The sequence below is a fragment of the Alosa sapidissima genome, chromosome 3 (assembly GCF_018492685.1).
Source record: "Alosa sapidissima isolate fAloSap1 chromosome 3, fAloSap1.pri, whole genome shotgun sequence".
NCBI lineage: Eukaryota > Metazoa > Chordata > Actinopteri > Clupeiformes > Clupeidae > Alosa > Alosa sapidissima.
This window is the reverse complement of record NC_055959.1, coordinates 2,361,273-2,384,443: the sequence shown is the minus strand read 5'-3', so window position 1 is coordinate 2,384,443 and position 23,171 is coordinate 2,361,273. Positions and strand designations below refer to the sequence as shown.

The 23,171-nt window shown below is 38.3% G+C and overlaps 1 protein-coding gene and 1 long non-coding RNA gene across 4 annotated transcripts; both read right to left on the bottom strand.

Annotated features, from left to right (window-relative positions):
- Window positions 1-1,292: 1,292 nt before the first annotated feature.
- Window positions 1,293-3,895, bottom strand: LOC121705941 (piggyBac transposable element-derived protein 4-like). The gene is made up of 2 exons (XM_042087332.1): window positions 1,813-3,895; window positions 1,293-1,545 (listed from the first exon to the last, which is right to left on the bottom strand). Coding segments are annotated over exons 1-2 (1,770 nt in total). The 5' UTR covers window positions 3,582-3,895; the 3' UTR covers window positions 1,293-1,544.
- Window positions 3,896-15,245: 11,350 nt separating this feature from the next.
- LOC121705977 lies at window positions 15,246-22,752 on the bottom strand. Of its 3 annotated transcripts, none has more exons than XR_006030935.1 (6): window positions 22,153-22,752; window positions 16,711-16,825; window positions 16,473-16,575; window positions 16,152-16,227; window positions 15,901-16,033; window positions 15,246-15,521 (listed from the first exon to the last, which is right to left on the bottom strand). It is a non-coding gene; the product is annotated as an uncharacterized LOC121705977 (long non-coding RNA). The 3 variants fall into 3 exon arrangements; XR_006030936.1 differs by having other exon boundaries at window positions 22,308-22,752; XR_006030937.1 differs by lacking the exon at window positions 22,153-22,752 and adding an exon at window positions 16,976-17,015 and having other exon boundaries at window positions 16,711-16,894.
- Between the last annotated feature and the right edge of the window lie 419 nt (window positions 22,753-23,171).

Sequence of the window (23,171 nt, the reverse complement as noted above, 5' to 3'; positions counted from 1 at the left end):
ACATGTTAATCATGTAGTACCATGCATGTCATTATTTATGCTGTTCCTTTGCAATTAAATTCAGGTCCAGAAAGGTTTAGAATGACTAAACATAAACACCCCTGTAGTAAAATTGAACAATAAATATAAATAATAAGTTCTTTTTGGTAATTGAGGGGCAGCCGTGGCCTACTGGTTAGCGCTTTGAACTAACCGGAGGGTTGCCCATTCGAATCCCGACCAGTAGGAACGGCTGAAGTGCCCTTGAGCAAGGTGTGTGCTTCACCTCACTGTATGTTCACTGTGTGCTGAGTGTGTTTCACTAATTCACGGATTGGGATAAATGCAGAGACCAAATTTCCCTCACGGGATCAAAAGAGTATATATACTATTGTATTGGTGACAAACCAAGATACTTTGCACATGACAATTTGCAGATCATAAAAGAAAAAATGTCCACCTGCTGGGGTGTTTTTTTAACATCTGCAAACAGTAAAGGACTGACATAGGTTAAGTTCTTGTGAGCACACTAACAGCAGAGACCAGTGTTGTGCCCGGGGAGCAACCTATATGTGGCCACAATACTCATGTTCTCTGTGATTCATTTCCTATTTTGCCTTTGAAAACACATTGGATTAGATCCATGTTTCATTTGAGTATACAGCTACATGTAATAACTGTTTAAGTGAACAAAAAAGAACTCTGAACATCTTTTGGAAACTAGTGTACTACTAGCCAGCTACTTGCTAGCCAGCTACTATAGCCAGTTCAAGTTTTGTATAGATTTCTAAAAATGAACAGTAAAACCTCTACACTGGTAGAGATTTGAACAAACAATAAATATCAGTTCAAGTTTTGTATGAATTTCTGAAAATGAACAGTAAAACCTCTACACTGGTAGAGATTTGAACAAATAAACAATATCAGTTCAAGTTTTGTATAGATTTCTAAAAACGAACAGCAAGACCTCTACACTGATAGAGATTTGAACAAACAAACAATAAATATCAGTTCAAGTTTTGTATAGATTTCTAAAAATGAACAGGAAAACCTCTGCACTGGTAGAGATTTGAACAAACAATATCAGTTCAAGTTTTGTATAGATTTCTAAAAACGAACAGCAAGACCTCTACACTGGTAGAGATTTGAACAAACAAACAATAAATATCAGTTCAAGTTTTGTATAGATTTCTAAAAATGAACAGTAAAACCTCCACACTGGTAGAGATTTGAACAAACAAACAGTAAATATCAGTTCAAGTTTTGTATAGATTTCTAAAAATGAACAGTAAAACCTCCACACTGGTAGAGATTTGAACAAACTAACAGTAAATATCAGTTCAAGTTTTGTATAGATTTCTAAAAATGAACAGTAACTGATTGGAAGAACTAATCATTTGAACTGATTGAAAGAACTGATCATTTGAACTGATTGAAAGAACTGATAATTTGAACTGATTGAAAGAACTGATCCTTTGAACTGATTGAAAGAAGGCTGATTTAACTGATTGAAAGTGCTCCTAGACAACCTAGGCTGGTAGTGGTGGATGCCTGAGATGGAAGATTCTGAAAAAAAAGGAAAAAAAAACTATATTTAGAGAAGAAAATTCAAACAAAATGGAACATTTTGGCAAATGTCTACATTTATAGTTATTAGCAGTGTAATTTAACGTGCATAAATAACTTTTATATAATCAATAGTAGTAATTATTACATTGTATGAAACAAGGAAAATGCATATCAACATGTGCATATTAAAATTAATGTAATTTACCAGATACTAGCAGATACGCATACTAGATAGCCTACTATAATAAGCAAACAACATCTCACCAGTGTTTGTACACAAGCTTTGTATGGTACATCTCAAAGCAGTCAGTGGGGCACAGTGCAGGGTGGTCTGGACAGGTCTTGCAGAAGAAAGGTGTCTGCTTCCTCCCTCTATGTGCGTCATCTGGACTGCGCTTCCGCGTGGAACAGACTTTGCAGTCCGGACGCGATTTCTCGTGTTGTCCGAGAAAGTGTCGACCAGTGAGACGCACGGGCACTAACGGTGTGCTGATTGGCCTGGGAGGAGGAGTGAGCTCAATTTGCCTCCGTCTCAGTAGCCCCTTCACCACAAGCTCGCGGAATCCAGCCGACTGCATTGTATTGCCACTTTCTTTGTGCAAGATGTAGGCATTCACAAGTGCGACCTCTCGGATATGATGGAACAACCGATGGTACCACTTCATTGCACGGTGTTGGTAGCTGTAATAGGAGCATAGCTGGTCTCCGCGATCTACCCCTCCCATGAAGCGGTTGTAGTCCTCCACGCTCTTTGGCTTGCGCAAAGTTCTGTAGCCATCAGGCCCCTTGCTACGCACTCGTTTGGTGATAACGAGATTGTCGTGCACTGTGGAGAGGACGGTGACTGTGCCAGCATCACGAAAAGACGCAGTTAAAAGTGGACGTTTTTCAAAAAACACAGGGGGATCTGAAGGCCGCAGTTTCAGACCATGGAGTTGAGGGGGCATGCCTTTCCTGTTCACACGAACAGTTCCACACGCGCCGGTGTTTTGCCGGTGGAGCTCTTGGAAAAGAGCGGGTGAGGTGTAGTAGCTGTCAGTATAGAGACTGTGTCCCTTCCCCAAAAGCTTGGCTTCCCTTAGCAAGCCAACAACTGAACTATGGCCAATACCCAGACAGCGATCGTAGTTGAAGGCCCCTCCAGTGTATACGTGCCACAGGTACGTGTAATTACTTGTCGCGTCTGATAGGACAAAATTCTTCAGACCAAACCGGTGTCTTTTATTTGGCACGTACTGACGAAAAAACACCCTTCCACGAAATGAAACCATGGATTCATCAATGGAGAGGTGTTCGTGGGGGTAGTACTCGCTCTGAAAACTCTTCAGGACTAGATCCATAAGTGGGCGGATTTTAAAAAGTGGATCATAACCCGGCTGACCTCTCTCCAACCTCAGAGAGTTGTCATTGAAGTGGATGCAGGAGGACAAGAGCTGAAAGCGGTTGCGTGTCATTACACGGGCGAAATTTGGTGTCAAGCCCAGTGAACTTTGGGTGCTCCAGTAATCAGCGATTTGAGGCTTTCTAGTCAGACCCATGCTGATCTGAATGGCCAAAAACGCCTCCATCTCAGAGCGATCAGTGGGTTTATAGTCACGTAAACGAGAGTGACTCGCTAGCTCGGTGGAAGCTAACGCCTCAGCATAGCGGTTTGTCTCAGCCACCATGAGATCAATGACACAATCGCTAAAAAAGGCTTTAAAAAAAAGGTATGGATCACTACAATCCCAAACTCTCTGCGGACCAGGTCGTGGGTTGGTGTGTACAAAAGGGATCCTCCCATCAGATCGCTTCCTCTCCCCCTCAGTGGCCACCGTCTTGCCTGTCACATCTAGCCACTCCCGCGGGGCGTCTCCCTCACCACAGCCAGTGAAGTCGCCGGCCTCGGTGAAGTTGCCGGCCGCTCCTCCTTCTTCGACTCCCTCCTCGTCCTCCCCTGGACCACACAGGACCCCCTCCAAGTCCTCCTCTCCAAATCCGAAAAACTCCTCATCGCTGTCACTGTCCCAGTTGAAATTAAAACTCTCCTCCATGGTCTATAAATTCACGGTACCGCAATCGCAAACTCTCTCTGTGTGCTAGCTAGATAGCTTGATATTTAGCTGATGCTAATTTGTTTTTTGAAGTTTGTGAATGACGTAATTAGCATATTTGTGAAATATTAACCAATCGTGATCTGTCTAGAACATGTTTACTATCAAATCAACATAGCAACAGCACAGTAACGATGTTTTAATTGGCTACATGTTAGCGCGGCAATGATGATGCTCCTTGGGCGCACATATGCACCCTTGGCATTCTAGAACACACTCATTGTGGGCGCATATATGCACCGTTGGCAGTAAACGGGTTAACAGTGAAATATTGTAGTGAGGACTTTTATTTTGAAACAGTTTTTGGCAGAGGAAGCAGTTGAACAGGATGTGTAGTCTTAATAGGGCCAGTTTGTATGCTTAAAGCCTGAGACTGGCAGTTGGTCCAGGTGGCCCGAACACCTGCCATAGGATTCTAATTGCTGTGATGTCATAAAGGCCCAATGTTAAGTCAATGGGGAAATTTTGAGTAGTTTTTAATTAATAGTTTAAAAAGTATAAAAGTTACAAAGCTGAAAAATACATAGCACCCATGTCCTAAGTAAGACCTACGTAACATAGTTTGAATGAAGTTTCTACGTTAAACGGTTGAAGCTGCATTAAGTGCGTTAGAAGAAGAAGAAGAATAAGAACTAGAAAACGCAATTCCAGGGAATTACCAGTGCATGAAAATGCAAAACATATGGTGTGAAATATATTGTTAAAACAGATGATGTGCTAATTGGCAACCAACATGATGAGGTTTAATATAGTTCAAATCACTGAACTAGGTAGATGAGGTTTAATATAGTTGGTATGACTGAACTAGGTAGATGAGGTTTAATATAGTTGGAATGACTGAACAGTTAAATAGGTGGATAGTTTATATAGTTAAATGATTTGCTTGGTAGATAAGGTATAATATAGTTGGAATGATTGAACGGTTAAATAGGTGGATAATTTAAATAGTTAAATTATTTAGGTAGATAATTGACGATAACTGGCAGTTGGAATGGCCCTAATGTTTGCTAGCAGTTATGCTACTATGTTATCAAAGATAATAATGTTAACCAAGTTTTTTTGCTAAAAAATTTAATTAGCATGCTAGCATGCTAACTATGTTACTTAGCTAACTTAGCTAATCATTTTTAACAGTTTTGCTAACTATGCTAACTAGCATGCTAACATGCTAGCATGCTAACTATGTTAACCATGTTACTTAGCTAACTTAGCTAATAATTTTTAGCAGTTTTGCTAAAAATGCTAACTAGCATGCTAACATGCTAGCATGCTAACCATGTTACTTAGCTAACTTAGTTAATCATTTTTAGCTGTTATGCTAACTATGCTAACTAGCATGCTAACATGCTAACTATGCTAACCATGTTACTTAGCTAACTTAGCTAATCATTTTTAGCAGTTTTTCTAAAAATGCTAACTAGCATGCTAACATGTTAGCATGCTAACTATGCTAACCATGTTACTTAGCTAACTTAGCTAATCATTTTTAGCAGTTTTGTTTAAAATGCTAACAATGCTAACAATGTTAGCAATGCTAACATGCTAACCATGCTAACTAGCTACAGTGGGTAGGAGTCATAGTTGATGACAAGTAACAGTTACAATGGCTGAACAGTTAAAAAGTTCAGTAGTTTAAAGGGTTAAATTGTTTAACAGTGAAATATTGTAGTGAGGACTTTTATTTTGAAACAGTTTTTGGCAGAGGAAGCAGTTGAACAGGATGTGTAGTCTTAATAGGGCCAGTTTGTATGCTTAAAGCCTGAGACTGGCAGTTGGTCCAGGTGGCCCGAACACCTGCCATAGGATTCTAATTGCTTAACGGCCGTATTGTGATGTCATAATCATAATGTTAAGTCAATGGGGAAATTTTGATTCGTTTTTAATTAATAGTTTAAAAAGTATAAAAGTTACAAAGGTGAAAAATACAAAGCCCACATGTCATAAGTAAGACCTACGTAACATAGTTTGAATGAAGTTTCTACGTTAAACGGTTGAAGCTGCATTAAGTGCGTTAGAAGAAGAATAATAACTAGAAAAGCATTTCCTGAAGGAAATACAGTGCATGAAAATGCAAAAATATGATGTAAAATATCATACAGAGTAAAAAGAAACTATATTGGTTGCTAAGTAGATGAGGTTTAATATAGTTGGAATGACTGAACAGTTAAATAGGTGGATAGTTTAAATGGTTAAATTATTTAGGTAGATAGTTGACGATAACTGACAGTTGGAATGGCTCTAATGTTTGCTAGCAGTTATGCTAACTATGTTAACAAAGATAATAATATTAACAAAGTTACTATGCTAACTAGCATGTTAACACGCTAGCATGCTAACTATGCTAACCACGTTACTTAGCTAACTTAGCTAATCATTTTTAGCAGTTTTGCTAAAAATGCTAACTAGCATGCTAATATGTTAGCATGCTAACTATGCTAACCACGTTACTTAGCTAATCATTTTTAGCAGTTTTGCTAAAAATGCTAACTAGCATGCTAATATTTTAGCATGCTAACTATGCTAACCACATTACTTAGCTAACTTAGCTAATAATTTTTGGCAGTTTTGCTAAAAATGCTAACTAGCATGCTAACATGTTAGCATGCTAACTATGCTAACCATGTGACTTAGCTAACTTAGCTAATCATTTTTAGCAGTTTTGCTAAAAATGCTAACTAGCATGCTAACATGCTAGCATGCTAACTATGCTAACCATGCTACTTTGCTAACTTAGCTAACTAGCTACAGTGGGTAGGAGTCATAGTTGATGACAAGTAACAGTTACAATGGCTGAACAGTTAAAAAGTTCAGTAGTTTAAAGGGTTAAATTGTTTAACAGTAAAATATTATAGTGAGGACTTTTATTTTGAAACAGTTTTTGGCAGAGGAAGCAGTTGAACAGGATGTGTAGTCTTAATAGGGCCAGTTTGTATGCTTAAAGCCTGAGACTGGCAGTTGGTCCAGGTGGCCCGAACACCTGCCATAGGATTCTAATTGCTTAACGGCCGTATTGTGATGTCATAATCATAATGTTAAGTCAATGGGGAAATTTTGACTAGTTTTTAATTAATAGTTTAAAAAGTATAAAAGTTACAAAGCTGAAAAATACATAGCACCCATGTCCCAAGTAAGACCTACGTAACATAGTTTGAATGAAGTTTCTACGTTAAACGGTTGAAGCTGCATTAAATGCGTTAGCGGAAGAATAAGAATAAGAACTAGAAAAGCATTTCCTGAAGGAAATACAGTGCATGAAAATGCAAAAATATGATGTAAAATATCATACAGAGTAAAAACAAACTATATTGGTTGCTAAGTAGATGAGGTTTAATATAGTTGGAATGACTGAACAGTTAAATAGGTGGATAGTTTAAATGGTTAAATTATTTAGGTAGATAGTTGACAATAACTGACAGTTGGAATGGCTCTAATGTTTGCTAGCAGTTATGCTAACTATGTTAACAAAGATAATAATGTTAACAAAGTTACTATGCTAACTAGCATGCTAACATGCTAGCATGCTAACTATGCTAACCATGTTACTTAGCTAATCGTTTTTAGTAGTTTTGCTAAAAATGCTAACTAGCATGCTAACATGCTAGCGCTAGCATGCTAACTATGTTAACCACGTTACTTAGCTGACTTAGCTAATCGTTTTTAGCGGTTTTGCTAAAAATGCTAACTAGCATGTTAACTATGCTAACCACGTTACTTAGCTGACTTAGCTAATCATTTTTAGCAGTTTTGCTAAAAATGCTAACTAGCATGCTAACATGCTATCATGCTAACTATGCTAACCATGTGACTTAGCTAACTTAGCTAATCATTTTAAGCAGTTTTGTTAAAAATGCTAACTAGCATGCTAACATGCTAGCATGCTAACTATGCTAACCATGTGACTTAGCTAACTTAGCTAACTTGCTACAGTGGGTAGGAGTCATAGTTGATGACAAGTAACAGTTACAATGGCTGAACAGTTAAAAAGTTCAGTAGTTTAAAGGGTTGAATTGTTTAACAGTGAAATATTGTAGTGAGGACTTTTATTTTGAAACAGTTTTTGGCAGAGGAAGCAGTTGAACAGGATGTGTAGTCTTAATAGGGCCAGTTTGTATGCTTAAAGCCTGAGACTGGCAGTTGGTCCAGGTGGCCCGAACACCTGCCATAGGATTCTAATTGCTTAACGGCCGTATTGTGATGTCATAATCATAATGTTAAGTCAATGGGGAAATTTTGATTAGTTTTTAATTAATAGTTTAAAAAGTATAAAAGTTACAAAGTTGAAAAATACATAGCACCCATGTCCTAAGTAAGACCTACGTAACATAGTTTGAATGAAGTTTCTACGTTAAACGGTTGAAGCTGCATTAAATGCGTTAGAAGAAGAAGAAGAACTAGAAAAGCATTTCCTGAAGGAAATACAGTGCATGAAAATGCAAAAAATATGATGTAAAATATCATACAGAGTAAAAACAAACTATATTGGTTGCTAGGTAGATGAGGTTTAATATAGTTGGAATGACTGAACAGTTAAATAAGTGGATAGTTTAAATGGTTAAATTATTTAGGTAGATAGTTGACGATAACTGACACTTGGAATGGCTCTAATATTTGCTAGCAGTTATGCTAACTATGTTAACAAAGATAATAATGTTAACCAAGTATGCTAACTAGCATGCTAACAATGTTAAAATACTAAGTATGCTAACCATGTGACTTAGCTAACTTAGCTAATCATTTTTAGCAGTTATGCTAACTATGCTAACTAGGATGCTAACATGTTAGCATGCTAACTTTGTTAACCATGTGACTTAGCTTACTTAGCTAATCATTATAAGTAGTTTTGTGAAAAATGCTAACTAGCATGCTAACTATGCTAACCATGTGACTTAGCTAACTTAGCTAATCATTTTTAGCAGTTTTGCTTAAAATGCTAACTAGCATGGTAACATGCTAACTATGTTAACCATGTTACTTAGCTGACTTAGCTCATCATTTTAAGCAGTTTTGCTAAAAATGCTAACTAGCATGCTAACATGCTAGCATGCTAACTATGCTAACAATGTTACTTAGCTAACTTAGCTAATCATTTTTAGCAGTTTTGCTAAAAATGCTAACTAGCATGCTAACATGCTAGCATGCTAACTATGCTAACCATGTGACTTAGCTAACTTAGCTAATCATTTTAAGCAGTTTTGCTAAAAATGCTAACTAGCATGCTAACATGCTAGCATGCTAACTATGCTAACAATGTTACTTAGCTAACTTCGCTAACTAGCTACAGTGGGTAGGAGTCATAGTTGATGACAAGTAACAGTTACAATGGCTGAACAGTTAAAAAGTTCAGTAGTTTAAAGGGTTAAATTGTTTAACAGTAAAATATTATAGTGAGGACTTTTATTTTGACTTTTATTTTTTTTGGCAGAGGAAGCAGTTGAACAGGATGTGTAGTCTTAATAGGGCCAGTTTGTATGCTTAAAGCCTGAGACTGGCAGTTGGTCCAGGTGGCCCGAACACCTGCCATAGGATTCTAATTGCTTAACGGCCGTATTGTGATGTCATAATCATAATGTTAAGTCAATGGGGAAATTTTGATTAGTTTTTAATTAATAGTTTAAAAAGTATAAAAGTTACAAAGCTGAAAAATACATAGCACCCATGTCCCAAGTAAGACCTACGTAACATAGTTTGAATGAAGTTTCTACGTTAAACGGTTGAAGCTGCATTAAATGCGTTAGCGGAAGAATAAGAATAAGAATAAGAAGCCTAGGAAGAACAGTACAGTGCATTTTCATGCACTGTAATAAGAAGAAGCCTAGGAAGAACAGTACAGTGCATTTTCATGCACTGTAATAAGAATAAGAAGAAGCCTAGGAAGAACAGTACAGTGCATTTTCATGCACTGTAATAAGAAGCCTAGGAAGAACAGTACAGTGCATTTTCATGCACTGTAATAAGAAGAAGCCTAGGAAGAACAGTACAGTGCATTTTCATGCACTGTAATAAGAAGAAGAAGCCTAGGAAGAACAGTACAGTGCATTTTCATGCACTGTAATAAGAAGCCTAGGAAGAACAGTACAGTGCATTTTCATGCACTGTAATAAGAAGAAGAAGCCTAGGAAGAACAGTACAGTGCATTTTCATGCACTGTAATAAGAAGAAGCCTAGGAAGAACAGTACAGTGCATTTTCATGCACTGTAATAAGCAGAAGAAGAATAAGAAGCCTAGGAAGAACAGTACAGTGCATTTTCATGCACTGTAATAAGAAGAAGAAGCCTAGGAAGAACAGTACAGTGCATTTTCATGCACTGTAAAAAGCATTTCCTGAAGGAAATACAGTGCATGAAAATGCAATAAGTATGATGTAAAAAATCATACAGAGTAAAAACAAACTATATTGGTTGCTAGGTAGATGAGGTTTAATATAGTTGGAATGACTGAACAGTTAAATAGGTGGATAGTTTATATAGTTAAATGATTTGCTTGGTAGATAAGGTTTAATATAGTTGGAATGATTGAACGGTTAAATAGATGAATAATTTAAATGGTTAAATTATTTAGGTAGATAATTGACGATAACTGACAGTTGGAATGGCTCTAATGTTTGCTAGCAGTTATGCTAACAATGTTATCAAAGATAATAATGTTAACCAAGTTACTTAACTTAGTTAACTTAGCTAATGTTTTCATATTTAGTAGTTATGCTAACTAGCATGCTAACATGCTAGCATGCTAACTATGGTAACCATGTTACTTAGCTAACTTAGCTAATCATTTTTAGCAGTTTTGCTAAAAATGATAACTAGCATGCTAACTATGCTAACCATGTTACTTAGCTAACTTAGCTAATCATTTTTAACAGTTATGCTAACTATGCTAACTAGCATGCTAACATGCTAGCATGCTAACTATGCTAACCATGTTACTTAGCTAACTTAGCTAATCGTTTTTAGCAGTTTTGCTAAAAATGCTAACTAACATGCTAACTATGTTAACCATGTTACTTAGCTAACTTAGCTAATCATTTTTAACAGTTATGCTAACTAGCATGCTAGCATGCTAACTATGCTAACCATGTTACTTAGCTAACTTAGCTAATCGTTTTTAGCAGTTTTGCTAAAAATGCTAACTAACATGCTAACTATGCTAACCATGTTACTTAGCTAATGGATGCAGTTCCACCATAGTTCCACTGGGGGCGATCGCCATGAGTGCAGAATGAATTGGAGTCAATGGAGCTAGACGGCTAAATTTGTCTCTTTCACCTGATTGTCGTTGACAAATCTCAGATTTGATTGTAGTTTGTATAACTTCAACATGGGTTATAGGTCAAAAGTTGAATGAACGAGTACTTATGTCCTTTTGATTTCTTACAGGTTGGGTCGTTGTTGCACATAACACGCTAGCATTGTGCTAATGAATGACGTCATTGACACATTTTAAAGGCTTTTTAGAAAAATATAATACTCAACCAAGTGTATTTTCTTTGCCTCCCCTTTCGAATACAATACTCAAATTACTTGAAAAAAAATTATATCCCGAGAAAAGTGGATTTTGAGGGGTACAGCTCCATAGACCTCCATGCATTCTGCACTCGTGGACGAGCGCCCTCATGTGGAACCACAGAAGGAACTGCAACCAGTTCAGAAACCGGAAGTTTTCCGAGTGGCAGTTCTCCCCTTATTAGACATTCTCTGGTAGGAGTCATAGTTGATGACAAGCAGACAAACAGTTACAATGGCTGAACAGTTGAAAAGTTCAGTAGTTTAAAGGGTTAAATTGTTTAACAGTGAAATATTGTAGTGAGGACTTTTATTTTGAAACAGTTTTTGGCAGAGGAAGCAGTTGAATAGGGTGTGTAGTCTTAATAGGGCCAGTTTGTATGCTTAAAGCCTGAGACTGGCAGTTGATGCAGGTGGCCCGAACACCTGCCATAGGATTCTAATTGCTTAACGGCTCTATTGTGATGTCATCAGCCCATGTTAAGTCTATGGGGAAATTTTGACTAGTTTTTAATTAATAGTTTAAAAAGTATAAAAGTTACAAAGCTGAAAAATACAAAGCCCACATGTCCTAAGTAAGACCTACGTAACATAGTTTGAATGAAGTTTCAACGTTAAACGGTTGAAGCTGCATTAACTGCGTTAGAAGAAGAAGAATAATATTAAAATTCCTAGGAAGAACAGTACAGTGCATTTTCATGCACTGTAATAAGAAGAAGCATAAGAATAAGAAGCCTAGGAAGAACAGTACAGTGCATTTTCATGCACTGTAACTAGAAAAGCATTTCCTGAAGGAAATACAGTGCATGAAAATGCAAAAATATGATGAGTTCATATGGTTAAATTATTTGCTTGGTAGATAAGGTTTAATATAGTTGGAATGACTGAACAGTTAAATAGGTTGATAATTGAAATGGTTAAATTCTTTAGGCAGATAGTTGACGATAACTAACAGTTGGAATGGCTCCAATGTTTGCTAGCAGTTATGCTAACTATGTTAACAAAGATAATAATGTTAACCAAGTTACTATGCTAACTAGCATGTAAACAATGTTAAAATGTTAACTATGCTAACCATATGACTTAGCTAACCTAGCTAATCATTTTATTAGTTATGCTAACTATGCTAACTAACATGCTAACATGCTAATTATGCTAACCATGTGACTTAGCTAACCTAGCTGATCATTTTTAGCAGTTATGCTAACTATGCTAACTAGCATGCTAACATGCTAGCATGCTAACTATTCTAACCATGTGACTTAGTTAACTTAGCTAATCATTTTTAGCAGTTTTGCAAAAAATGCTAACTAGCATGCTAACATGCTAACTACGCTAACCATGTTACTTAGCTAACTTAGCTAATCATTTTTAGCAGTTTTGCTTAAAATGCTAACAATGTTAGCCATGCTAACTATGCTAACCATGCTAACTAGCTACAGTGGGTAGGAGTCATAGTTGATGACAAGTAACAGTTACAATGGCTGAACAGTTAAAACGTTCAGTAGTTTAAAGGGTTAAATTGTTTAACAGTGAAATATTGTAGTGAGTAACTAGCATGCTAACATGCTAACTATGTTAACCATGTTACTTAGCTAACTTAGCTAATAATTTTTAGCAGTTTTGCTAAAAATGCTAAATAACATGCTAACTATGCTAACCATGTTACTTAGCTAATCATTTTTAGCAGTTTTGCTAAAAATGCTAATAATGTTAACATGCTAACTTTGCTAACCATGCTAACTAGCTACTGTGGGTAGGAGTCATAGTTGATGAAAAGTGTTGACAGTTGATGATAAAAGTTGTTGATAGACAGCTAGTGAATGTATATAGTTTAAAAGTTTAAAAGTTGAATGTAGATAGTTTAAAAGTTGTTGATAGACAGCTAGTTTAATAGATAGATAGTTTAATGATAGTTTAAAAGTAGACCGTTTAAAAGTTGAATGTAAAAAGTTTAATGGGTTACATTTTTTAACAGTGGATTATTGTAGTGAGGACTTTTATTTTGAAACAGTTTTGGGCAGAGGAAACAGTTGAATAGGATGTGTAGTCTTAATTGACCCAGATTGTATGCTTAAAGCCTGAGGCTGCAGGTGGCCTGAACACCTGCCATAGGATTCTAATTGCTTAATGGCCGTATTATGATGTCACAATCGGCAATGTTAAGTCTATGGGGATTTTTAAAAAGTTGTTCTTTAATAGTTTAAAAAGTATAAAAGTTTCAAAGTTGAAAAGACATAGCAACCCAATCTGTTTGAAGACCTACGTTACAAAGTTTGAATGAAGTTTCTAAGTTAAACTGTTCAAGAGAAATTGCGTGCGGAAAAAGTGGTAAGCGGAATAATAATAACTAGAAATGTAATTCCAAGGAATTACCAGTGCATGAAAATGCTATGGTTGTGTAAAGTTGTAGTTAAAACAGATAATACAGAGATGGTTACTACAGTGATGCTAGGATAGACATGGTGGTTGCATAGCTCAATAAAAGTTGATAGTTTAAAAGTAGACTGTTTAAAAGCTGAATGTAGATAGTTTAAAAGTTGTTGATAGACAGTAGATAGTTTAAAAGTTGTTGATAGACAGCTAGTTTAATAGATAGTTTAATGATAGTTTAAAAGTAGACCGTTTAAAAGTTGAAGGTAAATAGTTAAAAGTTGTTGACAGACTGGAGTTGAATGAATGTTGATATTCAAATAGTTTAATGGCTGTGCATAGGTAGATATTTTACGATAACTGAAAGTTGGAATGGCTCTAATGTTTGCTAGCAGTTATGCTAAGATTTTTAACTATGCTAACCATGCTACTTAGCTAATGTTTTATAGCAGTGCTAGCAATGCTAACCTGCTAACCATGCTACTTAGCTAATGTTTTATAGCAGTGCTAGCAATGCTAACCTGCTAACCATGCTACTTAGCTAACGTTTTCTAGCAGTTTAATGAATGTTGATATTCAAATAGTTTAATGGCTGTGTATAGGTAGATATTTGACGATAACTGAAAGTTGGAATGGCTCTAATGTTTACTAGCAGTTATGCTAAGATTTGTAATTCTGCTAACCATGCTACTTAGCTAATGTTTTATAGTAGTGCTAACAATGCTAACATGCTAACCATGCTACTTAGCTAACTTAACTAACATTTTCTAATAGTTTTGCTAAACATTTTCTAGCAGTTTTGCTAAACATGCTAACTATGCTAGCAATGTTAACATGCTAACTATGTTAACCATGTGACTTAATTAACCAAGCTTATCATTTTTAATAGTTATGCTAACTAACATGCTAACTATGTTAACCATATTACTTAGCTAACTTAGCTAATCATTTTTAGTAGTTATGCTAACTAGCATGCTAACATGTTAGCATGCTAACTATGCTAACCATGTTACTTAACTAACTTAGCTAATCATTTTTAGCAGTTTTGTTAAAAATGCTAACTAGCATGCTAACTATGCTAACCATGTTACTTAGCTAACTTAGCTAATCATTTTTAAGAGTTATGCTAACTATGCTAACTACACTGGGTGAAAAGGCTCTGAATCAGGGAATATTCATAGTGATATATTTCCTGATATGTGTAATATCAGGAAATATATTGGTTGATATGTTCCTGATATTTTAGTGCCAATTGCCATATCAGGAGCATATCAAAAGTCCTGAATGGGACTGCGACGACATGCAAGATATCCAGACTTCATATTCTCACCTGATATGATCCATGTTTCAAGTATTAGCTACTTATATGACCCCGGACACCTCTTGTTCTTGTTCCCATATACCCCGATATGTCAAACATGGGACTAGGCATATACAGCCCATATACTGCCAGACACAGCTAATTTTGCAGGCATTTATGTGTATGCCTTTATTTGCTTTTCGATAGGCTTTATGCCTTTATTTTTAAAATTAATCATGTGATTTATATATGGTGATTTATGTAATGGTTTTAAATGTGAGAGTACATAACCATCACTGAGCTTATTGTGCATAATATTTCACATTAATTTTACATACACTTAATTACATTATTTACTTACACCTGCTAAATCCCAATGACTTATTTTACTTTACCATGAAAATTCATATACTGTACGACAGGCAATAAAATTTGTTACATGGCCTTTATTGTATTTATCAATCAATATTCAAATCAACATGGCTTTCTCGCCTGCAGTAGGGGGCTTACGCAGTGACACTCGCCCCCTCTCAGTGACCTGCCTCGAGTGAGAACAGAGACTTCTGCTTGACCACAGTGGTTTAAACAGTCCATGGTCTGGGCGGGCAACGTCCTTTAAAACATTTTGGGCCCTTGTCCGTACTCTTCTGGTATAGATGGTAGGGAGAGGTGCTCTGATGGTCCCTTTGGCAGTAAAAGTCAGGTGTCTGTAAAAAGAGAAAGAAAGTATATGTTACAATTGACCCTGTCCGTGAATATAATTAACTCAGCTTGTGTGACAAATAAAAGCAAACCCACAATAGCAGCCTAGACGTCAGGTGCAATAGTTAGAACGGAGATATGTATTACAGTTGTGCTCATAAGTTTACATAACCTTAGCATACACATACATTTAAAAATCATCTGATCTTAATGCCTTAATTAAAAAAAAAAAAAAAAAAAAAAAAAAAGAGAAAAGCCAACCTTTAAGGAACACTTATTTACGATACATTATTCATTCACAAAGAAAATTGCTGTCCTTAAAGGTTGGATTTTTCCTAATTTTTTTAATTAAGGCATTAAGATCAATTTTCAAAAGTATCATACCTAATTGCAACACTGTCTGCAGAAGCTCTTTCCTTCTTGCTTAAACCACCTTTCTGATGCCTAACATAGATCCTCCCCCATCTGACGTGCAGTGCCAGCCTCTGGCTCCAGGCTGGGACTTGCTGGATGGCACCTAAAAAAATAAAACAGCAATTGCTATACATTATGGTATTGTTGATTAAGATAAAAATCAAAACATTAAAAAATAAGTTGGTAAGTCAATCAGGTGTTCAAACTAAAATGATAATTACCTTATGAAGGCACCCTTGCCACCATCACCATCAATGTTAATTATTGATATCAGTTTATTTGTGAGGGTTTCAGTTTCTGTAAATAGAAAATAAGATTTAACTAAATTATGATTATGCTCAGTTTGGCATATATTCAACACATTATTTACATTACCACCAACATAATGGTAAACACGGCTAAACTTCAAAATTCAAGACTATTATTAAAAACGACAATAATGATGATTAGTTCCTGTATTAATGCATTACATTTCACATTTGTCAAACAAATTAGAGTGTGCACAGTGACATAGCCCTCATTCAAAACACACAAACACTTACAGCATGTTGAGGGCAGCAGCCATGGCTTCCAGACATAGTCAAGTAGCATGTAGTAGTAGCAGCAGGACAGACCGACTTTGCCCTGGTCTGTTGATGGAGCCCACTACAGTCATAACAACAAACAGACACATGAAAAAAGGGGATAAACTAAACACAGCAAACAACACAAATACATGCACACACATTATAATGTTATTTGCTATTCTACATGTGTGTGTCTGTCTGTCTGTCTGTCTACCTGGTGAGTGAACTCTTGCGGGATTGAAACTTCTTCTGTATGGAAGTGGCACACATTTGGAATATTCCAGAATGCACTCAGTGTTCTCAGGGAAGCAGTCCTCACAACTCACTGCCTGCAAACAGAGAACAGAGGGAAATTAAGATGAATAAATTGCAATAAGCTTACACATAACGTGAAAAGACTATCACTGAAGCACTAATGCCCTCACATGCATCTTAAATAAACACATGCCTTGGCACAAGTCTAGCCTGGCTAGCGCCACCACTTCTCAATGAGACGTGGTCTGGGAACCAAACGTTCATTTTCTCGTATTTGAAAAAAATGCTCAGATCCGTTTATTGGGTGCCACGGATGTCTATCAAATGAGTCTGCATAGCTCATCATCGTCTTGCTTTCCCCCCTGTTCTGTGATTGGTTCCCTATCTCAGGCGAAAATTTGCTCCATGGTCTCCAGGCTGCCTTAGCAGGGTGAATCAAATCGCGCGCAAGGCAGCATGGGAACACCCAGGCTAATATTTTACATCACAACTTTAGCATTTTCATGCACTGGTAATTCCTTGGAATTGCATTTCTAGTTATTATTCCGCTTACCACTTTTTCCCGCACGCAATTTCTCTTGAACAGTTTAACTTAGAAACTTCATTCAAACTTTGTAACGTAGGTCTTCAAACAGATCGGGTTGCTATGTCTTTTCAACTTTGAAACTTTTATAGCTAACTAGCATGCTAACATGCTAACTATGCTAACCATGCTAGTAAATGCACCAGAATACAGGAAATCACATAAAACAAATTAATTTTTCTGGGGGAGGACTCCCACAATTAGTGGGGGGCCCTTAATACATCTAGGCCCAGGGGCCCGAAAGTTCATAATCCACCCATGCACGCATGTATCAGGCCGGTGTAACGTTGGTAAATCTTCCATTGCACAGAATGATTTTTGTAGCACGTGCAACAAATGACAGTCGAAAGATACAATTACAGTGCTGCTATCAATTTGCTTGGTATAACCACATTTATAGTTTTCTACAAATGCAATCAATCAAATTGGCCTCAATCACTCAACCAACGCTAACGGTAACATTACCTAGGTCCTTATTGATATTAAGATTAACGTACCTGCAGTAAAAACCAAGCATGTCCGATAAACATCCTCAGATTTATTTCGGCTTCAAGAAGAAATGGGAATTACATTTCATGTGAACATGGTCCTATCCTTATTAGACGTTCTCTGCGGTAAACTAGTCCTTGTAGGAAGCGTCCATTGTTTTTCCAACCCACTTTCAACTTCCTACGAAATTACGTCTCACTGCAACGATGCGCCATCTAGTGGACAAACAATTACTTATCGCCAATACTGGAAATGCAGCCATGATGATGATTATGAATATTTGGCTCTTTTAATCCTACCGAATTTGTAATTATGTATCGGCCGTTCTAATACCGATAGTATGTGGGTGCCTGTGTGTGTGTGCGCGTGTGCATGTGTATATGTGTGCACCGCCATCTACAGGCCAATGAGTGTACAGTCACTAAATGTACACAACCTAATTTTTTTTAGACCCCCCCCCCCCCCCATGGATGAAATTCTACAAAACTTGGCATACCCCCAAAGAATGCCAGGTCAATCATACACATAAAATTTGGTGCAGTTCTGAACATCTTAACTGAAGATAGGGGCGATTAAAGCAGAATAATTTAGCATTTTCATTTTTTACCGGGGGGGGGGGGGGTGCAAATCACAAATGAGTTATTATGGGCCAGGTCGATGTGGGCCCTTGAGAGGGGGAAATATTATATAAATCACCGGCGTTGTATACATTATATGACCGACGTTCTATACATTATCCCTTACATAAGACACTTGTGAAAAGGCCACCCCCCCCCCCACCCCACTAGCTTTCTGCTAATGAATGAAGTCAGACGCATTTGAAAGGCTTTTTAGATCAAAGTGACTCAAAATATAAATCTCAGCGGTCTGCATTTTCTCCGCCCCCCCCTTTCGCATGCAACATTCAAATTTCTAGGCAAAAAATTATATCCAGAGAAAAGTGGATTTGAGGGGTATAGCGCCATAGACCTCCATTCATTCTGCACTTATTCGTGAGCGCACTCACGTGGAACCAGAAAAGGAACTGCAACCAGTTCAGAAACCGGAGGTTTCCAGAGTGGCAGTTCCCCCCTTATTAGACATTCTCTGCAATCATACGGAACCATAGACAGATATGGACACAACCTCCTGCTAAATGTCAGCAAGACCAAGGAGATTGTTGTCAACTTTCAGAGAGGCCACAAACAACTGCCACCACTGTCCATCGACGGAGATGCTGTGGAGAGAGTGAGCAGCACAACATTTCTGGGGGTGCACATCAGCGACGACCTCTCCTGGACCACCAACACAGCATCACTGGCGAAGAAAGCCCAGCAGCGCCTCTACTTCTTGCGCAAATTGAAGAAGGCAAGTGCCACGCCTCCTGTCATGACTACATTCTACAGAGGGACCATCGAGAGCATCGTCTCCAGCAGCATCACAGTGTGGGGCGGAAGCTGCACAGATCAGAACAGGAAGACCCTCCAGCGCACTGTTAACACAGCTAAGAGGATCATTGGAGCACCACTCCCCTCCCTGCAGGACATTTACACCACCCGCCTCACCCGCAAAGCACTAATGATTGTCAAGGATACAACCCACCCTGCACACAAACTGTTCAGCCTCCTGCCCTCTGGAAAGCGGTACAGGAGCCTCCGCTCCCGCACCACCAGACTGGCAAGTAGCTTCATCCACCAAGCAATCAGGATGCTGAACACTCTACCCACTCTCCCATCACTGACAGCCCCCCCCCACCCACCAGCCAACCAGGAACCTAGGAAACTAGGATCCTGTCTACCAAACCCCCCCCCCCCCCCCCCAGTTACTTCATGTAACTGTTAAGACTATAGAAATATACAACACAACTACCTCTATTTTTTTTTAATATATGTCCTATATTTCTATTTTGATACATACATGTTCTATATTTCAGTCTTGCACTTTAATTTAATGTTTATTGTCTATGGCTATGTCCATAGTATGTCTATGTCTGTATTTAAAGCATGTCTATGTCTGCATGGGAAAGTAAGAAACGAAATTTCAATTCTTTGTATGACCAGTGCATGTAAAGAAATTGACAATAAAAGCCGACTTGACTTGACTTGACTTGACAGAGTCATCACGTAGACGTCAATCGAGGCGGGTGAAACAAATTTCAACCGTTTCCTGTTGGTCGACGAGGCTTTCTGCGCAGGCTCAGGGGACGTAAATGTAACGTAGGCACATAGTCTGACTCATGTAACTCTTGTGATAGCTGCACCGAGAGATTGGGTATGTAGCCACTTACTTCGTTACCACCATGTCTACATTACTGTTCTAAATGTCCTAGTTGTTCGTAGATAAATGTGATTTAATATAAACAGCACTCGCCACATTCATAGCCTAGGCTACTGTCAATCCATCAAAACTTAGCTGAAATGTTGTGCTCCGATGCTTTCGTTCTTATCCAGAGAATACGGTTATTTTGCTCCTGTGCGACGCTTTCACCCACTCTGGTTGTATGCTTATTACGTCACTTTAGCATTGATTTCGGAAAAAGGTTTATTACTCAGCCGGTAAGTCAGTTACGAGGTTATGACACCAATCACACAATGTTGTATTACTCCAAAAATAGAAAAAGTTCATATAAAGGCTTAAAACACTTCAGCTGTAATGTTATTTGATGTCAAAGTGGCACCAAAATTGAATGGGGTTCAATGGGGATGGCTAGGTGAACTGGTCTACTATTTAGCCTCAGAACCGCCATAGTGTCTACGCTCTCCGAACGTTCACCTGCCCTCTTGCATGGAACTGGGCCAGTTTTAGTCCTTATTGGCACCAGATCCATCAAACGGATCTAGACCAATTTTGGACCGATGTGCGTTTGGACACCGGATCAGGTCCATTATTAGAGCTGGTAAGTCCCGCCCATCCGCTAAACCCCCAGTGGACCTCTAGATTGAAAAATCGTCAATGCAAGTGAATGTGAGAAAATAATTATTTTGTAGTCCTGTTTGTCTGTGATGTTGTCTGAATTTTTAATATAATTTCTCACGTTATGAATATATTGTATGATTCTTCGGCTAGCAGTTATGGAAAAGGAAGGTAGGAATAAACACACATGGTAAGTTAACAAAAATAGTCGAAACATGTCTAGCTTCACTCAACACATTAACACTGATAGTGTGATTGTAAAGTTGTATGGTTCACTGTGTTCAAAGTCTCTTAATAACCCTCTTCATCTCGACCATCTGATGGTTGTTATGGGAAACTAGTTAGCTGTCGTCTAGGAGAAAGTTGTAATCCACAAAGTGCCCTCACACAAAGTTTAACCGCATCAAACTTCTACCCGCTAAATTGTAGCATTCTTTACACGAAAATTTATATTGAAAATTAACAGACAACATATGTTGACATTCATGGCAAAATTCAAACGGGACCAGAAAATAATTATTCTCACATTCACTTAGGTCACCAGATTAGTAGTAGCCTTAAGGCTGCCCGTGACCAGACAGCAATATAGGTTAAGCTTTAAGTAATTTATTGTAAGACAAACGGCAGTAGGCAGTGCAATTCATCAATGAGGCAAAGGAGCTCAACTCTTATTACAAATTTATTAAATTAAATATAAATAAACAGTCAATTTGACTCAAATTCACAGTTAAAATGTACACCAAATACAATACTGTAATAAAACAAGAGACCACAGCCAGTAATACCGCCGCCAGCCACCAGCAGCGCCAGACGCCCCACAGCAGTTCCCACAGTCAGCACCATAGACATAATATACATAGACGCCGCATTGGCTGCTGGAAGCAAGAAATGCGGCCGCCATCTTGGACCTGTCATACTCCTCATTGCGTTGCAGCAGAAAACACAAGATGACAGCACTGTGCAGCATGTTCCTGCTCAAATCGGCGGACCATACTCGGGGGGATTTACTTTTCACAAGTAAGATTTAACATTACCGTACTATTGGTTGTATTTTGTATTTTCGAACAATGTGGCCTGTATCATAGCTACATGTATGACCTTTGCAGCAAAAAAAACCGCGTGAAAATCTGTTCGGTATTCAGTGAGATATGATTAATTAAGTGTGCTGACAGCTCATTGCACCGGCCAAACAGATTACACTGAGTGGAGTGGATGACCGGTCCAAGATGGCGGCTCCAAATCTCGTCAGCGCTAGTAGGGAGCAGCGGTCGATGCGGCGTCTATGTATATTATGTCTATGGTCAGCACAGCACAGCAGTAGACAAACAAGCGAGCGAGCAAGCAAGCAAGCGAGTTAGTAGCTTCGTGTTCACCCGGCTTAGACTAGCCGAGCAGTCATACGCACGGCAACCCACAAATGTTCCAATAGCTCGGTACCTTCCCGTAAGTCCTCCACAGGCTATCAGCTCTCCACCCGATCACCAGCAGCGATGCAATCGCTCAGCTGAAACAAGGGAGACTTTGGGCAGTACGGAGCAAACTACCACTACTAACACACGTTATGTTGTTCGAGGCAAAAAGGAGCTACTCACATTGCCGGGTGCAGACCAAATCTGCCACCCGGAATATAGCTTTTGCGTGGATGCCGAAATCCTGGAACTGCTCTGCTGTGTGTCCGGCTGGGTAGGCCACCTCTGGCTCGGCCACTGTGTCTTTTGCAGTTCTCCGCCTGACTTGATACCTGCTCTGTGTCTGTCGATCCTGCAAATATAGGGAGAAAAACTCCCACACACCTGTTCCCCCTCATTAAATTAAGTAGCCCCCTTCCTATAGGTTCGATTGTGAGTTTTTGAGTCTTTGTTAATTGTCAGTTTGATTTGGGACAGCCGTGACGGGAATATCAAAGTCCACACGTCAAAGCAAAACAAAACACAGCACACAGGACACAAATAAATGCATTAAAACACTACAAACGTGAAACATGATACTATGCACTGTGACACTTGCGTTAATGATTTTTCAACCTAGAGGTCCAGCGGGGTTAGCGGAAGGGGCGGGACTTACCAGGTCTATGCAGATCCGTGCCGGACGTTGTGGTAGATGTAGCCCAGCTGCCTGCCTCCCACCATGTGGTTTTGAACCTTTCATCTTGCACTCACTTGGTAATCAGTGTTGATTAATCTGTGCAAGTTGTGTGGTGTGTGACATAAATGCAAACCATGGCTCCTCCATGGGAACCAAAGCATTTTCGACACTCACTTTCGAGAGTCACTTCAGATGATGTACAACAGCATTAAAAACTCGAACTATTCATTATTTAGCTCTGAAGCAATACTTGCCAAGCACAAAATATAACCAATTTGGAATATATTTCAATAGGATGTCTTGGTGAAAACAGTACAACTTCATAATTATTAATGACACTATTTTTTCCCCTCTAAATTTTCCCACCAGAA

Coding starts and splice junctions, on each gene's coding strand:
- LOC121705941 (XM_042087332.1), bottom strand. CDS start 3,581: ATGGAGGAGAGTTTTAATTTCAACTGGGACAGTGACAGCGATGAGGAG.